The sequence below is a fragment of the Grampus griseus genome (assembly GCF_964374135.1).
Source record: "Grampus griseus genome assembly, chromosome: 5".
Lineage (NCBI taxonomy): Eukaryota > Metazoa > Chordata > Mammalia > Artiodactyla > Delphinidae > Grampus > Grampus griseus.
Window position 1 is genome coordinate 56,994,094 of NC_138998.1, and position 20,501 is coordinate 57,014,594.

Below are 20,501 nucleotides of genomic sequence, written 5' to 3' on the forward strand. Positions count from 1 at the left end.
AGGAGACAAGAAGGGGGTGAGGGGGACGGAGGAGAATACGAGGTGCAGAGAGAAGAAGACAGATTAAGACTGAGAAGTCTTATACAAGTGAACTTTAATTAACTGATGCTCTTCTACCCCAAGACCAAAGGCTGCAAGAAAATTAATTAAAACATGTATAACTAAATAAATATGAGACCTATTAAGAGAAATGGAATGCTTTTACAGTTAAACAATCAAGTATATTTTTTTACCTGAATTTATTTCAAGAGCTGGGTGCATTCTAAATTTTGTGTATGAGCCCATGGGATCTGGTAAAGAATGAGCATATGCAGTACTATCCTATGGGCCTCCAGCTAAGAGGTGGCTTTGAGGCATTTCTGGCACATTTCTGGAAAGAAATTCTGTTTAAAGAGATGAGCCTTGTTATTAAAAGGAGGTGGGAAGAAACTGGGACACTTTTTACAGGTTTTGTTATAGACTACCTAATTTTTCACCAAAGAAGGGAATTTATAATGGGGATAGAGAAGAAGGAAGCAATGGAGAAAGTTAGTGTATGCTAGGACCATTGTCTCCCTGTGGCTGAATTCTTACAAAGAACCTGGCTGGTTCCCTCTCATGAACAGGTGTGTGACTGTGAACAATCCACTTAGACAACCTTAGAGGCCAGTTTTTTCGTTTATAAAAAGGTAGGTTTGCAGTCAGTGTCCTCTAAAGTCATTTAAACTAAGAATTTTTTTTTTTTTTTCGGTATGCGGGCCTCTCACTGTTGTGGCCTCTCCCTTCGCGGAGCACAGGCTCCGGATGCACAGGCTCAGCGGCCATGGCTCACGGGCCCAGCCGCTCCGCGGCATGTGGGATCCTCCCAGACCGGGGCACGAACCCATGTCCCCTGCATCGGCAGGCGGACTCTCAACCACTGCGCCACCAGGGAAGCCCCCTAAACTAAGAATTTTTATGACTTCTTCACAAGGTGTTTTCTCAAAAGCAGAGAAATGAAAGTATCATTTATGTGTTTATTATATTATATTGTAATGTATTTAACAATATACCCTTATGCATATGTATAAATTTCACTTATTGAAATGGAATAAGCCTAGAGCACATGGATGATGAGGAAATAATTATAAAATTTTCCTCCAGAGAGACAGGCCTCAAAAAGTGACGTGGCAGAGGAGCGCAGATACTGTGTGTGCAACCAGTTTGAGCAGCGTGCTGGTTCTCTTCCCTTTCTCTGTGATCTGTCCTTGGTGAGCTCATCTACACCCGTGACTGTGATGGCTATTCATAGGCTTCTGACTTTCAAATCTCTATTTCCTGCTTGGTTCTCTTTCCTGAGTTCTAGATTTACACATTTAACAGTCCATTGGACATCTCTACAGAGAAGCTCCACAGTTTCCTCATATATAACAGGTTCAAAACTGAACTTGACAATTTCCACCTTGACATCCCCCGCCCCCCCCCCCCACCTTTTCCTCTTGTACCCTTATCACAGAGTTTGGCACATTCTATATCTCTTCCTTGCTGGCATGCATATATCTACCCAGTCCACAAGTCTTGTTTTTATTTATTTATTTTTGAACTCATCTGCCTCTCACTATCCCCTCTGTCACTCTCTTACATGCCTGTATTGTCTCCCTGCCTCCATTCCTTTCTCCACACATCCAAAAGAGAAAATTTTTTCTAAAATAGAATCTGTTGATGTCACTCCTCTGAGTAAAAACCCTTCAACCCTGCCCTCCCCACAAACTTAACGACCTGGCATCCAAGAACTCCCATTATCTGACCCCTGGTGACGCTCAGATTTATTTCTCAGTACTCTATCGTTCTTGAATACTGTAGCAGTGCTTGTATTTGCTTGAAAAGGCATCTTTCTGTGTTTGTCTACTTGTGTGTGACTCCCTTTCTCTTCTGCATCAGGAATGCCCTGCCCCTTCCTTCCCACCTCTCTCTGATCCATATTTTTCATCTGGCAAATTCTTACTCAACCTTCAAGACTGCTCATATAGTATCTCCTATAAGGCAACTTCTATAACCCCCTGGCTGGGTGAGGGGCTTAACCTGGGCTTTTCTTTATTGCAGCACATAGTACATATTTTATTATAATTATATTAATCATTTTTCTCTCTCTCCACTAGACTGTATACTTACTAAGGGGCAGAAAGCTTATATTATTTATCTTTGTATTTCCAGCACATAGTATGGAACACAACAGATATTTAGAGAAATGTTTACTGAACAAATGAATAAATTAATCCATGGCCATCTAACATGTATATATCACAGTGCTAAGCGATTTTACATATATGTATATCCCCTTTAACCTTTGTAACTTTATGGATAAGTTACTAATATGCTCATTTTATGGATACTTACCCATCCATGTTTCCCTTGGCTTTCTGAAATAACTGTTACCTTTCTTTTTCTTAAGAAAGGGGAGCTTAATTGACTGGTTCCATGATCTGAGGTTAAGGTCTCCTTTCTCGGGAAGATGTACAGTGGAGAGAAGTACAGGCTTTGAAGTTAATTAGAGCTTGGCTCAAATTCCAGCTCTTCCTCATACTAACTGGGATCTTGGGCAAGTTATTTAAATTTGAAAATTTGGTTCCTCATTCATTTCAAAGAGTTGTGATGAATTAACAGGCTAATATATGTAAATCACGAAGCACAGTTCTGGACATTGTAAGTCATCAGTGAATGGCAGCTGTTATTATTGTATTGGACGTATCCCCACACATGTTACATGTTACTGTTCCTTCTGGCTGTTCCCGGACCTTGGGTTAGAGTTTTCTCTTTCTAGACTCTCTTCCCCTCTAGACTGAATTCTCCTAGAGAGCAAGATTCATGTCTTATTTTTATTGTAACTCCAGTGCCTAGTGTGGTACCTGCCATCTATCAGAAACTCAATACACATGGGTTGTACAAATAAATGTATAAATCCACACCAGTTCTGCAAAGTTGAGCTCCCCAACTGCTATTTAATCTAAGCACAAAGAAGTGTGTCCTGTCCAGTTTCCTACATAGAATTAATCTTTTCTACTGTTTGTCCATGGTTTTAATGTCATTTGTAGAACTTCCTTGTTGTATTAAGCACAAGTGAACAGCAGCAGACACGAGCTATTGCCTTACCTAAGTCTAGGGATGCCGTCTCTGGGTTTCGGAGAGCCTGGCCTCTCTGCTCAGCATCTGCACTGATGAGGTCAGGCCCATCAACCTTTTTCTTGAGGGATGAGGTTTTCGATGAGGTCTCCAACTTCTTGGCTTTGGTTTGGGTTTGAGAGACGGGTTCACTCAGGTCAAGGAGATCTAAACCTGTGGTCAATACTATCAAAGATGGAAGAGGTTAAGAGAAGCTCACTCACTGCTCTGAAATTGTTTTTTAAAAATAGGTTTCAGTTGGGTGCAGAAGGATTTTGTGTTTGTAGTGTAGGTTAGAAGAACCAAATTAAGTTAGCTCACCACTGATTTATAAAAATAGTTTGTATTTAGACTGGGAAGCTTGCTGCATGTCCTCCTTTATTTGTCACGGTAGAAATCTGCAGGACTTAGACCAGCCTCACCAGTGATGAAGGTTTGAACGGAATTAAAATGATAAAATTGAATCTGAGTTCAGGTACTATTTACTTTATGGCTTTGCTTTATAAAGAGGTTTATTTCAGAGTGCAGTTTTTCCAGAGCAATCTATCATATTCAGAGAGATGCTTGCAAAACAGTGATGAGGAAGATTTGGTAGTTTCTGAATGTCTCTGTGCTTTAATTTCAAACTACTAAAGTATCCAGGGTATAAAGGAATGCTGTTAATAATCTTTTATTTAATTAAGCAGTTCAATCAGAAAACAGCTTGCTGTTTGGGCTCACACTAGAGAGGTATTTTATAATCCATAGTTAATGAATAGGGTACACATGTTAATGCCTTTGGTGCTTAATATGCAAATTTAAATTTCAGTGTAACAAACCATAAAATGGTTACACTTTTACTTCCCAGCAGGTTGATTACACTGTGTTAAATACTCTAATGAAGGCAGAAATAATAATTTGTTCAAATGCAAACTAGGCAAATGAGAATTAAAAAGGCAAGCTCTGTAACCCTTCATTCTTGTTTCTCATAAGTGCAAGTGTTTGACTAACTCATTGTGAGAAATGGAAAATTCCTATTAGAAAAAGTCCCTCCAGCCCTACCTCTCTTTCAGCCCCGGCACCTGGGGGGCTGGCTTCTGAACTGGCCTGACCTAGGGTCTCTTCACCCGGCTAGCTTAGGAAAGCTACTCAAGTGACAGGGACACTCCTTGTGCAAACCCTTCCCAGCACCGTCTACAACCTCCGCACCTCTCCTTCTCCTCTTTGATCTCCCGGCTTGTCTCTTGGTAGGAAATGGATTTTTGTTGACATCTCAACACTCTTCCATCTATTTCCCACTTGCATTCAAGGCAGGGCCAGGGCTTAATTAATTTCACAACCAGGATTTCTTTAGTACTGAACGTTGAGCTCCTCATGAGCTAACCATCCTACGGGATTCTTAGGATAGAATCTTTACTCTCAGTAATCTTGCTTTCTGATTTCAGTTACAAATTACAACAGTTGGATGTTATAATGGTGAAGTGGAAAGACCTGGCTCTACCACCGCTTAGCTGTGTGACTTGGAGTAAGCTTCTTGACCTCTCTGAGTTTCAGTGTCCTCATCTGAAAAATGCAGAATCAAGTCTGTCCTTTAGGTATGATAGGAAGATTAAATTATCTAATCTGTAAGTCAAATGTGTAAAGTGCCAGGCATACTGTAGGTATTCAGTAAATGTTATTTCCATTCTTTGGTGGCCAATTTGTGATGCTTTTCTTTCCTTTTCCTTTTTCTTGCTCTCCTATTTTCCCCACTCCTCTCTGTTTCAGGCAAGAGTCAGATCCATACACGGACAGAAAGAGGAAACACCACCGGGAATAAAATGGAGGATGAGACAAGATATTGGTTCTACAGAAGATGCTATGAAGTAAATTTTTCATAAAAAGGCCTGAAAGTGTCATCTCATCTGAGCTTATCTTGTCCCAGTCTTCCTGAGGAGACAGGAACCACTTTCCAATGCAAGATGCTCTGAGCTACGAGGAGTATTTTGTGGCCGGCAAGTACTTGAATGTGGGGGGAAAAGAGTAGCTTTCCGAGCTCAGCTGCCTGGCTTGACGTCTAAAGTGTAAGCGCAGCAAGCAGCCAAGGTAGGCTAGGATGCCACACATTTCATATCCTTTGAATGTTTAAATGGAAATTTCCAGGCCACGGTTGTGTTGGCAGGGGTTCTATAGGCCCACCGTGATTTCCTTATAACAGAAGGAAGGAAGTGGATAACAGTCTCTGGAATGCCATATATGTCTTTTTACTAATTGCGCAAACAATTACAAATCAGTCACTTGCTCCTACACTTCTTTTAGAAACAAATTACATAGGACTCGTCTGCTTGCATATAGGAAGTACATTTGTTACAGAATAATAACTGATGAGTATTAATTTAATTCTATATCTTTCTTACCATTCAGAATAAATGAATTGCTCAAAGACTGAATTGTGAATTCAAACTTGCCTCAGTAACGTTTTTTCCCCTCCAAACTGTCCTCAGCACTTCCTGAGTTTGTTCTGAGCTCTCTGTTCCTTTGTTCTTTTCCCAGCAAATGTGAAACAACTGCTTGGCACAGACAAAAGGCCCTATTTGTTATAGTTGATGAAGGGGGTGCCTTGGAGGTTGAATGGCAAGCTTGAAGCGCAGAGAGTCCCTGGGGAACACAATTTCAAAAGCATAGAAGGATGTGTTCAGCCTTTCACTTTGTGAAGAAAGACAAATCTCATTTTAGTGTGTGAGTGTGCGTGTGTGTGTGTGTGCGTGTGGCGTGCACTTTAGTTAAGATAAAAATAAAGGGTCTCACTGTTTCATACGGGGTTCGAAGATAGCATAGCTTAGCATGGAAGGGGGTGTCTGCTCTACTGATTTTCTTAATCTGATTTTAAAGATTCTCTTAGGCACATGAAGGTTTGTGTCCCAGAATTTGTGTTTAAATTAAAATAATCATCTGTCATAGTGGAAGTGAAATTGTGTGTGTACAATTGTGTGAGAGGGACAGAGAGCGTGAGAGAGAGAGAGAGAGAGGAGATAAGGAAAGAGAGTGACTTGAAGATGCTATGCTGTTGGCTTTGGAGATAGAATATGGGGCCACAAACCAAGGAATTCTAGGTACCATGGAAAAGGCAAGGAAATGTATTCTCCTTTAGAGCCTCCAGAAGGAATGCAGCCCTCCTGACACCTTGATTTTTAGGACAGCTGAGTTCCAGAATTGTAGGATAATAAATTTATGTTGTTTTAAGCCACTGAATTTGTCGCAATTTGTTACAGCAGCAATAGGAAAATAATATAGCTGGTAGGTCAGTGTCCACAGAGGATTCAAACACAGTCCCATCACCCCCAAGCCTGTGCTCTTCACCATTTCTCCCTAGACTTTATGTGAACTTGAAAGCAATGTGCTGACCCTGTTGATGTGGCTTTGATTATTTTTTGTTTAGCTACCAATTATTTGCCAGTTTGGGTAGTCTGAGGCATAATTTAAATAGTTGGCAATCTCAAAAACTTTTTTTTTTTTGATAACAATTCCACTGGGTGGAATTTCCTAAAGATAGAAGATGTAATATGTTATATAAGTATTTGTTTCTATCTCTCTCAAGGACACATGATTGAAGATCACAACCTATTGAACTGGAAGGCTCCCACAGGGCACTGAAGATGTTTATGAATACTAGATTACTTGGGCCCTAGGAGGTGAGGCTGCTTAGAACAGTTAGGATAAGGTAGCACCTATTATGAAGCACTGATTTGATACGTTAATGGCAAGTACAGTGCTATTAACACCACTACTGTATAATGAACCTCAGATTTTCAGTGACTTTCTCTAAAGGAATAAATCTACAAGGAGTGGTCAGAGAGGACAGACCATGGACAGCCCTGACTGGGGCAGTCACAGAATGTGCTGCAAGGAGCTGATGGGATGTCTGTTCTGATTTGTAAGCTACTCTGGCATTCCAGAAAACATGGAATTCTTTAATACAATGCTTACAAAGCAAACTCCTTTAGGAAGGATTTTGCCAGTGATGTCAAATAGATAAATTGGACTTAAATAATTCAACCAACTTTTGCCTTTTTATTGGAATACATAATTAAAGCTACTTCCCAAATTTCTAAGTTCTCTAAAGTGGCATGCCATTGGGTTCATGGCTATTTGGGTTTTATAAAAATGTATTTGGAAAAATTACACTAATTCTGCAGTTAAGATATTTAATTAGGTGGCTGTGATGGCATTGTGAACTTTGTTAAGGGTATCTTTTCCCTTATATATAGGGGTCTCTTTGATAGGTATACAGGTCCCATACCAAGGAGTGATACTCTTATTTTTTAAATCTTGAAAAATGTTTCTATAGTAACTGTCCACTTAATAGCTCAAGATTATGGATACATTATTTTTAGATTATGTAGATTGATAAATGTAAACCAAGGACCCCCTATTCTTCTTGCTTTTCAGAAGAGTCTTTCCTGTACTTTGACATATATTATATTTTTGGGAGATTATAGGACAAGAAGTTACTATTGCAAGTTTTATAGTAATTACTTGTCCTATAACATAAGCAATATCTTAAAAATATCTATTTTCTAGTTACTGTCAGAGCATTTTTTACATGCATCTGTGTAAATATATATTTGCCATTTAAAAATCAAGGGTATTAGCAATCTTGGTCTACCTACCATTTAGGGACACAGTTTAAGAGGGTCGAGGAATTAACTGTCTACCTAGATTTCAGAAGAATAAAAGATAATTTAGGATGTTAATGGCAAAAAAACGGAAAACATCCTTATTTGATCAGCTTGAAGTCATCATCACTGGATGACAAAAGTTAATGTAGAAACAAGCAGAAAGTAAAAAAAAAAAAAAAAATTGAAATACTTAAGAACAAAATTACAATTTAGAACTTCTATGACGTAGAAGATTGATATGTTCTTTTAGGGTCAGAGAGAAAAAACCCTGCATTTGAGTGACCTTTGGAAGAGATAATTGCTATATTGTTTACTTTGTGTTAAGTTATATAAGAACTATATTCTTTATATATTTAAAGACTTGTCAAGACGGTGGTACACTGGATTTATTTTTTCATTGGAAGAAAATGCCGAGTATAAAAGCCTCTCATCTTAATACAAGGTTCTTCAAATTTCTATTTGATTGACTTGGTACAACTTAAAGCAGGTCCTGCCCCATATTTTACTCCAAGATTGTTTATTATCCATTCCTTAAGTGTAAAGACATACATAATGCTTGGGATGTGATAGGCACGTAATGTTCAATGACTGTCCTGATTTCACAATGTAATTTCATACTATTCTGAAATGATGTTCCATTTAAAATGACTATTAAAAATTTGGACAGAAAATGATAACTATACCTTTTGCCCAGAAACTTTAACTATAAAATTATTGGACCATGTTAGAATTCTTTCTAAGATGTTCGTATGTTAAAGTTTCTCCTTTTTAAAAATGTATAATAATGTGAATTATGTTGCATATTGAGATATAAATTGTGGGTCTGGAATAATTTTAAAAAAGAACTATAATCCTTAGGGATTAACAAAAATATAGTGTTTCTGCCTTGACATATATATATATAAATATATATATATATATATTTTTTTTTGACAGAAAAGAAGATAAAAAATACATTTAAAAAGAGCAACAGTCAAGGTGGTACAAATAAAACAAAGACTAAGATGATTAAATTTAATAATTCCAGTAAATATGTTAAAATTGAGTAAATATTCCAATTATCACAGAAAAATTGTCAGAGTGAATTTTCTTTTATTTTTTTATGGTTTGAGCAAATATTGCAGTTCTGCAACAATGCTGATTTTACTTTTCAAATTTAAGTTCTCCTAAACACATAGCTCTAGAGTGCTCTTCTGTTTAGGTTACATATGGGCACCATATTTAACTGTCCAATTATCTTTTTTTTTTACATCTTTATTGGAGTATAATTGCTTTACAGTGGTGTGTTAGTTTATGCTGTATAACAAAGTAAATCAGCTATACGTATACATATATCCCCATATCTCCTCCCTCTTTTGTCTCCCTCCTACCCTCCCTATCCCACCCCTCTAGGTGGTCACAAAGCACCGAGCTGATCTCCCTGTGCTATGTGGCTGCTTCCCACTACCTATCTGTTTTACATTTGGTAGTGTATATATGTCCATGCCACTCTCTCACTTTGTCCCAACTTACCCTTCCCCCTTGCTGTGTCCTCAAGTCCATTCTCTATGTCTGAGTCTTTATTCCTGTCCTGCCCCTAAGTTCTTCAGAAACATTTTTTATTTATATATTTCTTAGATTACATATATATGTGTTAGCATACAGTATTTTTCTCTTTCTGACTTACTTCACTCTGTGTGACAGTCTCTAGGTCCATCCACCTCACTACAAAGAACTCAATTTCGTTTCTTTTTATGGCTGGGGAATATTCCACTGTATATATGTGCCACATATTCTTTATCCGTTCATCTGTTGATGGACACTTAGGTTGCTTGCACGTCCTGGCTATTGTAAATAGAGCTGCAATGAACATTGCGGTACATGACTCTTTTTTTTTTTTTTTAATAAATTTATTTTATTTATTTATTTTTGGCTGCATTGGGTCTTCGTTGCTGCGCTTGGGCTTTCTCTAGCTGTGGTGAGCAGGGGTTACTCTTCATTGCGGTGTGTGGGCTTGCGGTGGCTTCTCTTGTTGCAGAGCACAGGCTCTAGGCACGCGGGCTTCAACAGTTGTGGCTCGCAGGCTCTAGAGCTCAGGCTGAGTAGTTGTGGCACATGGGCTTAGTTGCTCCATGGCATGTGGGATATTTCCGGACCAGGGCTCAAACCCGTGTCCCCTGCATTGGCAGGTGGATTCTTAACCACTGTCCCACCAGGGAAGTCCCCATGACTCTTTTTGAATTATGGTTTTCTCTGGGTATGTGCCCAGTAGTGGGATTGCTGGGTCATATGGTAGTTCTATTTGTAGTTTTCTAAGGACCCTCCATACTGTTCTCCATAGTGGCTGTATCAATTTACATTCCCACCAACAGTGCAAGAGGGTTCCCTTTTCTCCACACCCTCTCCAGCATTTATTGTTTGTAGATTTTTTGATGATGGCCATTCTGACCGGTGTGAGGTGATACCTCATTGTAGTTTTAATTTCCATTTCTCTAATGATTAATGATGTTGAGCATCCTTTCATGTGTTTGTTGGCAATCTGTATATCTTCTTTGGAGAAATGTCTATTTAGGTCTTCTGCCCATTTTTGGATTGCATGAGCTGCTTGTGTTTTTTGGAGATTAATCCTTTGTCAGTTGCTTCGTTTGCAAATATTTCTCCCATCCTGAGGGTTGTCTTTTTGTCTTGTTTATGTTTCCTTTGCTGTGCAAACGCTTTTGTTTCATTAGGTCCCATTAGTTTATTTTTATTTCCATTTCTCTAGGAGGTGGGTCAAAAAGGAGCTTGCTGTGATTTATGTCATAGAGTGCTCTGCCTATGTATTCCTCTAAGAGTTTTGTAGTGTGTGGCCTTACATTTAGGTCTTTAATCCATTTTGAGTTTATTTTTGTGTATGGTGTTAGGGAGTGTTCTAGTTTCATTCTTTTACATGTAGCTGTCCAGTTTTCCCAGCACCACTTACTGAAAAGGCTGTCTTTTCTCTATTGTATATTCTTGCGTCCTTTATCAAAAGTAAGTTGACCATATGTGTGTGGGTTTATCTCTGGGCTTTCTATCTTGTTCCATTGATCTATATTTCTGTTTTTGTGCCAGTACCATACTGTATTGATTACTGTAGCTTTGTAGTGTAGTCTGAAATCCAGGAGACTGATTCCTCCAGCTCCATTTTTCTTTTTCAAGATTGCTTTGGCTATTTGGGGTCTTTTGTGTTTCCATACAAATTGTGAAATTTTTTGTTCTAGTTCTGTGAAAAATGCCATCGGTAGTTTGATAGGGATTGTAATGAATCTATAGATTGCTTTGGGTAGTACAGTCATTTTCACAATGTTGATTCTTCCAAGTACATGGTATAACTCTCCACCTGTTTGTATCACCTTTAATTTCTTTCATCAATGTCTTATAGTTTTCTGCATACAGGTCTTTTGTCTCCCTAGGTAGGTTCATTCCTAGGTATTTTATTTTTTTTGTTGCAATGGTAAATGGGAGTGTTTCCTTATTTTCTCTTGCACATTTTTTATCATTAGTGTATAGGAATGCAAGAGAATTCTGTGCGTTAATTTTGTATCCAGCTACTTTACCAAATTCATTGATTAGCTGTAGTAGTTTTCTGGTAGCATCTTTAGGATTCTCTATGTATAGTACCATGTCATCTACAAACAGTGACAGTTTTACTTCTCCTTTTCTGATTTGGATTCCTTTTATTTCTTTTTCTTATCTGATTGCTGTGGCTAAAACTTCAAAAACTATGTTGAATAATAGCGGCAGAGTGGGCAATCTTGTCTTGTTCCTGATCTTAGCAGAAATGGTTTCCGTTTTCCACCACTGAGAACGACGTTGGCTGTGGGTTTGTCATACATGGCCTTTATTAGGTGAGGTAAGTTCCCTCTATGCCCACTTTCTGGAGGATTTTATTTTAAATATGTGTTGAATTTTGTCAAAAGCTATTTCTGCATCAATTGAGATGATCATGTGATTTTTCTCCTTCAATTTGTTAATATGGTGTATCACATTGATTGATTTGCATATACTGAAGAATCTTTGCATTCCTGGGATAAACCCCACTTGATCATGGTGTATGATCCTTTTAATGTGCTGTTGGATTCTGTTTGCTAGTATTTTGTTGAGGATTTTTGCATCTATGTTCCTCAGTGTTATTGGCCTGTAGCTTTCTTTCTTTGTGACATCTTTGTCTGGTTTTGGTATCAGGGTGATGGTGGCCTCGTAGAATGAGTTTGGGAGTGTTCCTCCCTCTGCTATACTTTGGAAGAGTTTGAGAAGGATAGGTGTTAGCTGTTCTCTAAATGTTTGATAGAATTCGCCTGTGAAGTCAACTGGTCCTGGGCTTTTGTTTGTTGGAAGATTTTTAATCACAGTCTCAAATTCAGTGCTTGTGATTGGTCTGTTTATATTTTCTATTTCTTCCTGGTTCAGTCTCGGAAGGTTGTGCTTTTCTAAGAATTTGTCCATTTCTTCCAGGTTGTCCATGTTATTGGCATAGAGTTGCTTGTAGTAGTCTCTTAGCATGCTTTGTATTTCTGTGGTGTCTGTTGTAACTTCTCCTTTTTCATTTCTAAGTTTATTGATTTGAGTCCTCTCCCTCTTTTTCTTGATGAGTCTGGCTAACAGTTTATTAATATTGTTTATCTTCTCAAAGAACCAGCTTTTAGTTTTATTGATCTTTGCTATTGTTTCCTTCATTTCTTTTTCATTTCTTTCTGATCTGATCTTTATGATTTCTTTCCTTCTGCTAACGTTGGGTTTTTTTTGTCTTCTTTCTCTAATTGCTTTAGGTGTAAGGTTAGGTTGTTTATTTGAGATGTTTCTTGTTTCTTGAGGTAGGATTGTACTGCTATAAATTTCCCTCTTAGAATGCTTTTGCTGAATCCCATAGGTTTGGTGTCGTCCTATATTCATTGTCATTTGTTTCTAGGTATTTTTTGATTTCTTCAGTGATCTCTTGGTTATTAAGTAGTGTATTGTTTAGCCTCCATGTGTTTGTATTTTTTACAGATTTTTTCCTGTAATTGATATCTAGTCTCAGAGCATTGTGGTTGGAAAAGATACTTGATACGATTTCAATTTTCTTAATTTTACCAAGGCATTATTTGTGACCCATGATATGATCTATCCTAGAGAATGTTCCATGAGCACTTCAGATGAAAGTGTATTCTCGTTTTTGGATGGAATGTCCTATAAATATGAATTAAGTCCATGTTGTTTTACATATCATTTAAAGTTTGTGTTTCCTTATTTATTTTCATTTTGGATGATCTGTCCATTGGTGAAAGTGGGGTGTTGAAGTCCCCTACTATTATTGTGTTACTGTCGATTTCCCCTTTTATGGCTGTTAACATTTGCCTTATGTATTGAGGTTCTCCTATGTTGGGTGCATAAATATTTACAATTGTTATATCTTCTTCATGGCTTAATCCCTTGATCACTATGTAGTGTCCTTCTTTGTCTCTTATAACATTCTTTATTTTAAAGTCTATTTTGTTGGATATGAGAATTGCTACTCCAGCTTTCTTTTGATTTCCATTTGTATGGAATATCTTTTTCCATCCTCTCACTTTTAGTCTGTAATGTGTCCCTAAGTCTGACGTGGGTCTCTTGTAGACAGCATATATACAGGTCTTTTTTTTGTATCCATTCAGCCAGTCTATGTCTTTTGGTTGGAGCATTTAATCCATTTACATTTAAGGTAATTATCGGTATGTATATTCCTATTACCATTTTCTTAATTGCTTTGGGTTTGTTATTGTAGGTCTTTTCCTTGTCTTGTGTTTCCTGCCTAGAGAAGTTCCTTTAGCATTTGTTGTAAAGCTGGTTTGGTGGTGCTGAATTCTCTTAGCTTTTGCTTGTCTGTAAAGGTTTTAATTTCTCCGTCGAATCTGAATGAGATCCTTGCTGGGTAGAGTAATTTTGGTTGTAGGTTTTTCCCTTTCTTCATTTTAAATATGTCCTGCCACACCCTTCTGGCTTGCAGGGTTTCTGCTGAGAACTCAGCTGTTAACCTTATGAGGATTCCCTTGTATGTTATTTGTTGCTTTTCCCTTGGTGCTTTTAATATTTTTTCTTTGTATTTTTTTTGTGTGTGTGTGTGTTATGCAGGCCTCTCACCATTGTGGCCTCTCCCATTGCGGAGCACAGGCTCTGGACACACAGGTTCAGCAGCCATGGCTCACAGGCCCAGCCTCTCCGCGGCATGTGGGATCCTCCCGGACCGGGGCATGAACCCGTGTCCCCTGCATCGGCAGGCGGACTCTCAACCACTGCACCACCAGGGCAGCCCCTAATTTTTGATAGTTTGATTAATATGTGTCTTTGTGTGTTTCTCCTTGGATTTATCTTGTATGGGACTCTTTGTGCTTCCTGGACTTGACTGATCATTTCCTTTCTCACTTTAGGGAAGTTTTCAACTATAATCTCTCCAAATATTTTTTCAGTCCCTTTCTTCTTCTCTTATTCTTCTGGGACCCCTATAATTCGAATGTTGGTGTGTTTAGTGTTGTCCCAGCGGTCTCTGAGTCTGTTTTCAATTTTTTTTTAAACATCTTTATTGGAGTATAATTGCTTTACAATGGTGTGTTCATTTCTGCTTTATAACAAAGTGAATCAGTTACGCATATACATATGTCCCCATATCTCTTCCCTCTTGCGTCTCCCTCCCTCCCATCCTCCCTATTGTCCTCAATTCTTTTCATTATGTTTTCTTTATTCTGCTCTGTGGTAGTTATTTCCAGTATTTTGTCTTCCAGGTTACTTATCTGTTCTTCTGCCTCACTTATTCTGTTATTAATTCCTTCTAGAGAATTTTTAATTTCACTTATTGTGTTGTTCATCATTGTTTGTTTGCTATTTAGTTCTTCTAGGTCCTTGTTAAACCCTTCTTGTATTTTCTCCATTCTATTTCCAAGATTTTCGATCATCTTTACTATCATTACTCTGAATTCTTTTTCAGGTAGACTGCCTATTTCCTCTTCATTTGTTTGGTCTGGTGGGTTTTTATCTTGCTCCTTCATCTGCTGTGTATTTGTCTGTCTTCTTATTTTGCTTAACTTACTGCATTTGGGGTCTCCTTTTCGCAGGCTGCAGGTTTGTAGTTCCCACTGTCTTTGTTGTCTGCCCCCAGTGGGTAAGGTTGTCTCAGTGGGTTGTGTAGGCTTCCTGGTGGAGGGGACTGGTGCCTGTGTTCTGGTAGATGAGGTTGGATCTTGTCTTTCTGGTTGGCAGGACCACATCTGGTGGTGTGTTTTGGGGTGTCTGTGAACTTATTATGATTTTAGGCAGCCTCTCTGCTAATGGGTGGGGTTTTGTTCCTGCCTTGCTAGTTGTTTGGCATGGGGTGTCCAGCACTGCAGGTTGCTGGTCACTGAGTGGAGCTGAGTCTTATCGCTGAGATGGAGATCTCTGGGAGAGCTTTTGCCATTTGATATTACATGGAGCCGGGAGGTCTCTTGTGGACCAATGTCCTGAACTCAGCTCTCCCACCTCAGAGACTCAGGCCTGACACCCGGTTGGAGCACCAAGACCCTGTCAGCCACATGGCTCAGAAGAAAAGGGAGAAGAAAAAGAAATAAAAAATAAAATAAAATAAGGTTATTAAAATTAAAAAATTGTTAAATATAAAAAAGTAATTAAAAAAAGAAAGAAAGAAGAGAGCAACCAAACTAATAAAAAATCCACCAATGAAAGCAAGCGCTAAAAAGTATACTAAAAAGAAAAAAAACAAAAAAATAACAGACCGACAGAACCCTAGGACAAATGGTAAAAGCAAAGCTATACAGACAAAATCACACAAAGAAACATATACATACAACCTCACAAAAAGAGAAAAAGCAAAATAATATATATATTTTAAAAAAAGGGAAGAGAGCAACGAAATCAATAAACAAATTTACCAATGATAATAAGCTCTAAATACTAAACTAAGATAAACATACAACCAGAAACAAATTAGATGCAGAAAGCAAACCCCAAGTCTACAGTTGTTCACAAAGTCCACCGCCTCAATTTTGGGATGATTCGTTGTCTATTCAGGTATTCCACAGATCCAGGGTACATCAAGTTGATTGTGGAGATTTAATCCACTGCTCCTGAGGCTGGCTGCTGGGGTAGATTTCCCTTTGTCTTCTTTGTTTCCACAGCTCCGGGATTCAGCTTTGGATCTGGCCCCACCTATGCATGTAGGTCTCCTCAGGGTGTCTGTTCTTCACTCACACAGGATGGGGTTAAGTAGCAGCTGATTAGGGGGCTCTGGCTCATTCAGGCTGGGGGTATGGAGGGGTACAGAATGTGGTGCAAGCCTGTGTTGGCAGAGGCTGGTGTGACGTTGCAACAGCCTGAGGTGCGCCATGTGTTCTCCTAGGGAAGTTGTCCCTGGATCACAGGACCCTGGCAGTGGTGGGCTGCACAGGCTCCCCGGAGGGGCGGTGTGGATAGTGACCTGTGCTTGCACATAGGCTTCTTGGCGGCTGTATCAGCAGCCTTAGCATTTCATGCCCGTCTCTGGTGTCCATGCTGATAGCTGCGGCTCACGCCCATCTCTGGAGCTTGTTTAGGCGGTGCGCTGAATCCCCTCTCCTCGCACACCCTGAAACAATGGTCTCTTTCCTCTTGGGCAGTTCCAGACTTTTTCCACAGACTCCCTCCCGGCTAGCTGTGGCGCACTAACCCCCTTCAGGCTGTGTTCACGCAGCCAACCCCAGTCCTCTCCCTGGGATCTGACCTCCAAGGCCCGAGCCTCAGCTCCCAGACCCCGCCCTCCCTGGCAGGTGAGCAGACAAGCCTCTCAGGCTGCTGAGTGCTGGTTGGCACTGATCCTCTGTGCAGGAATCCCTCCGCTTTGCCCTCTGCACCCGTGTTGCTGTGCTCTCCTCCATGGCTCCAAAGCTTCCCCCCTGCCCACCCGCCGTCTCTGCCAGTGAAGGGGATTCCTAATGTGTGGAAACATTTCCTCCTTCACAGCACCCTCCCAGAGGTGCAGGTCCCGTTCCTATTCTTTTGTCTCTGTGTTTTCTTTTTTCTTTCGCCCTACCCAGGTATGCGGGGAGTTTCTTGCCTTTTGGGAAGTCTGAGGTCTTCTGCCAGCACTCAGTAGGTGTTTTTTAGTTGTTGTTCCATATGTAGATGTATTTTTGATGTATTTGTGGGGAGAAAGGTGATCTCCATGTCTTACTCCTCTGCCATCTTGAGGGTCCCCCTGACATACATATATATATATTTATTTATTTATTTTTGGCTGCGTTGGGTCTTCGTTGCTGCGTGTGGGCTTTCTCTAGTTGTGGCAAGTGCGGGCTACTCTTCGTTGCAGTGTGCGGGCTTCTCATTGCAGTGGCTTCTCTTGTTGCGGAGCACGGGCTCTAGGCACATGGGCTCAGTAGTTGTGGCTCATGGACTCTAGAGCGCAAGCTCAGTAGTTGTGGCACACGGGCTTAGTTGCTCCGCGGCATGTGAGATCTTCCCAGACCAGGGCTTGAAGCCATGTCCCCTGCATTGGCAGGTGGATTCTTAACCACTGCGCCACCAGGGAAGCCCCCCCAGACATATATTTTTAAGATTAAAAAAAACATACTATCAAATGAGAGTCTTCCTTAAAGATAAAAACCTGTGTGACCCAGATGCACTGAATGCTGAGGCCAAGCAATGAAAAACTCATAGTCTCAACATACCATTTTTCCTGACCTCTTACTTTGGAGGGTGTTATGGATTGAAATGTGTCCCCCAAAACTCATATGTTGAAGTTTTAACCCCCAGTACCTCAGAATGTAACTTTATTTAGAAATAGGGTCAATGGAGATGTAATTAGTTAAGATGAGTCAGATTGGAGTAGGGTGGTAATAAAGAGAGGAAATTTGGACACAGAGACTGACATGCATACCGGGAGACATGCACACATGTCATGCGAAGATTAGATTTATGCTTCCACAAGTCACGGAGCTACCAGAAACCAGGAGAGAGGCCTGGAACAGATCCTTCCCAAGCACCTTCAGAGGAAGCATGGTCCTGCTGACACCCTGATTTTGGACTTCTAGCTTCTAGAATTGTGAGGCAATAAATCTCTGTTGTCTAATCCACTCATTTTGTGGCATTTTGTCATGGCAGGCCTAGGAAACTAATACAGAAGGCAATACTCTAGGTACTGGGATTGCAAGAAATTACATATTCTTTTGAATATGTAATTTCCTCCAGTATTTCACAGTTCTCTCTGTTATATGCTAGAAAAATCAAGGTGAAAAGCAGCTTTTGAGTTGGATATTATGTTGCTCTCTCTGGTGAGCCCTTCCTATGTGACTTGGTTCTATCCTTCCTGAGAGTTGTAGAGGGTACTGGAATCAAGATCTGAGAATTATGCTTCGCAGCTTTTTCTTAGAACAGCGGGAATTTCTCAGTGTACCCCATTTTCATGGATTTTCCTGCAATTAGAGACACAAGGCTCCTCTGTATTTTTCTGGGGGTAGCTCAGTTTTGGAGGGGTGAGCTCCAGTTTCAATAGGTAAGGAGGATGAAACTGATCTGACAGGATCCGAACTTGTTTCATTTCCTGCCTAAAATGTACCAAGTACAATTTTATTTGCTTGATTACTCAAAGTGGTAGTTGAATTTAGAAAATGATTGCTTTGGTGTGTTAGCACTTACATAGATTGCTTCATTTAATCTTCCCAAGTAACCTATGAGATATAGATCTTACTACTATTAGACAGATGAGGAAATAGACTTACTTATGCAACTTGCTCAAGGACACAGAGTTGCTAAGTGGCAGAGTTGGGGTTGGAATTCACAAAGTTTAACTCCAGAGACTGTAGACTACACTCCCACATAAAGTGCCTCTATCTTGTGTTAGTTACTCTTATTGTTGTAATTTTTAGCGTTTCTTAAAAATCACAATTTCCTTCACCTGTGATTTCCTTCACTTACTTAAAAGTGTAATAAAACTATGCCAGGAAGCAGCAGGCTGAGGACATGATGGGGAAATGAAATGAACTTTAACAAGACAGTATATAATTATCCTCTCCTTCCCCCATTAAATTCTCTCCTGCAATCCAATATAACCTTTGTTGTTTGATTCTGGACATCATTCTTTCATTCTTATTTGAACAACATGCCTTTGAGTGTGAATGTTGACTGAATGAAACCAATGCAGAAAGGCTGCCGCTGATCCAGAAGGCGACAAGTAGCTTTTGAGTCAAATCTTCCATTGTGGCCTCAGAGTGGGCTGTACCTAAGTGACTTAGTTTTCAAATTAGTGAGAATTTAAGTGCAGAGGATGCTGGAGAAGGTGTGATTGATACACTGGTATCCTGCATTCACTCATTGGATGACAACTTATTAGTCCCTATACAGATAGCTTACTGTTTGATTATATTTAATTCCTGAACAATGTTCAAATAAATTGTTGTAAGAAGGAGCAACTAATCCATTTATATGACAAAAAAATAAAATTGTCTCGATAATATCCCAAGTCTCTAGGACATTTTAATTGTGATTTCAATCCACTTGAAGGGGTTGCCTATATTTTTATTTTACTGGACTTTTGTCATACAAAATATTTCCAGCCAGAACTTGAAAAACCTTACTCTGAAAGAGATGCTTTTGTTTTAAAGAATTCCTATATGATGTGACTTGAGACGCAAAGATGTACATATGAAAATTGGCATTGAAAAATGATTCATTGCTAATAGTGGTACTCTAATGTTTTCAAAATTGGTTGGATAATATCCATTGGCGTTTCTTATATTATAAAGAAAAGCAATCTATTGGTTTATATTGAACAGTATATACTCTAAAATTTCATTTGTTTGCAAACATTATTCTCCACTTAAAATGCATTGTGGAAAGAAAATGCATTTTTCTATCATGAAAATTGACTCCACTTGAGGATAAGTTAAAAGTGAAAGAATTACCGGCTGTGTTGGATGTTACTGGCCTTGCTATTGCCTCCGATTTGGTTTCACAGAGAAAATCATCGATGGAGGGACTCAGGAGGGGTCTGCTCTCTTGCTGTTCATTCACCAGCTGGGAACAAATGAACACAGGTGTCAAAGGACTTTGTCCAATTGCAGAATCAGATGAATTAAAATGCAGCCTTGCAACAAAATGAGAATAGCAAGCCTACCAAAAAATAAATCAATCAATAAGGAATAGGGTAGAGGCAAGAAAGGAAACAAAATCAGGGGGTGGGGAATGAGCCTTTCAGCACTGTCATATTTTTGATGCAGCCAACTTCAGTTTTCAAACCTCAAGCTTTTTTTCTCCTCCTAGAACGGTTTTGGAATTATCCTCTAATTTCAGTATGTAGAATATGACACCTATTGAATCACAGTTCCTAAGGGCCAATCTCACTCTTCATCTGGACAAAAAGCTCTCACTGAGACCTGGAACCATGGCTTCAGACCCTGACGTGACACATTCTGTTTAGGACTGGTCAGTCATTGCTATGTAGTAACAGCACGCACACACACAGAGATCCGTGTGCATGGATAAATGCTCTTTTTCTCTCTCTCTTAAAAAGCTCAAGTCACCTAAAGGCACACGCCCTTCCTTACATTTCCTTGGAATGCTTTTATAGTGCATAACAAGTATTTTGAGAGAGTAGGAAGTATTGTTAACTGTACAGGTATCCAGTATATATGTTTGTGAAAATCTGTATGTAAAAGAGATTTCTGTCAATTCAATTATATTTCCCCATTGGCTCGTTCTCTAATTTCAGAAATCTTTCAGTTTGATTTTTATTAGTTTTCATTATCAGTGGCAGCCAACTATTTACTT

General features: G+C 39.4%; 1 protein-coding gene across 7 annotated transcripts in view; it reads right to left on the reverse strand.

Moving 5' to 3' along the window:
* PEX5L (peroxisomal biogenesis factor 5 like) overlaps window positions 1–20,501 on the reverse strand; it is a gene marked incomplete at its 5' end in the record, with an annotated part of 182,541 nt that overhangs the window by 76,277 nt on the left and 85,763 nt on the right. For 5 of the 7 annotated variants that reach the window (XM_082655225.1, XM_082655223.1, XM_082655224.1 and 2 more), the window contains 2 exons: window positions 3,109–3,303; window positions 19,637–19,748. In XM_082655225.1, the coding sequence (XP_082511351.1) occupies window positions 3,109–3,303; window positions 19,637–19,748 (307 nt within the window). The remainder of the gene's footprint in view (window positions 1–3,108; window positions 3,304–19,636; window positions 19,749–20,501) is intronic. The other 2 variants (XM_082655226.1, XM_082655222.1) reach the window with 1 other exon arrangement.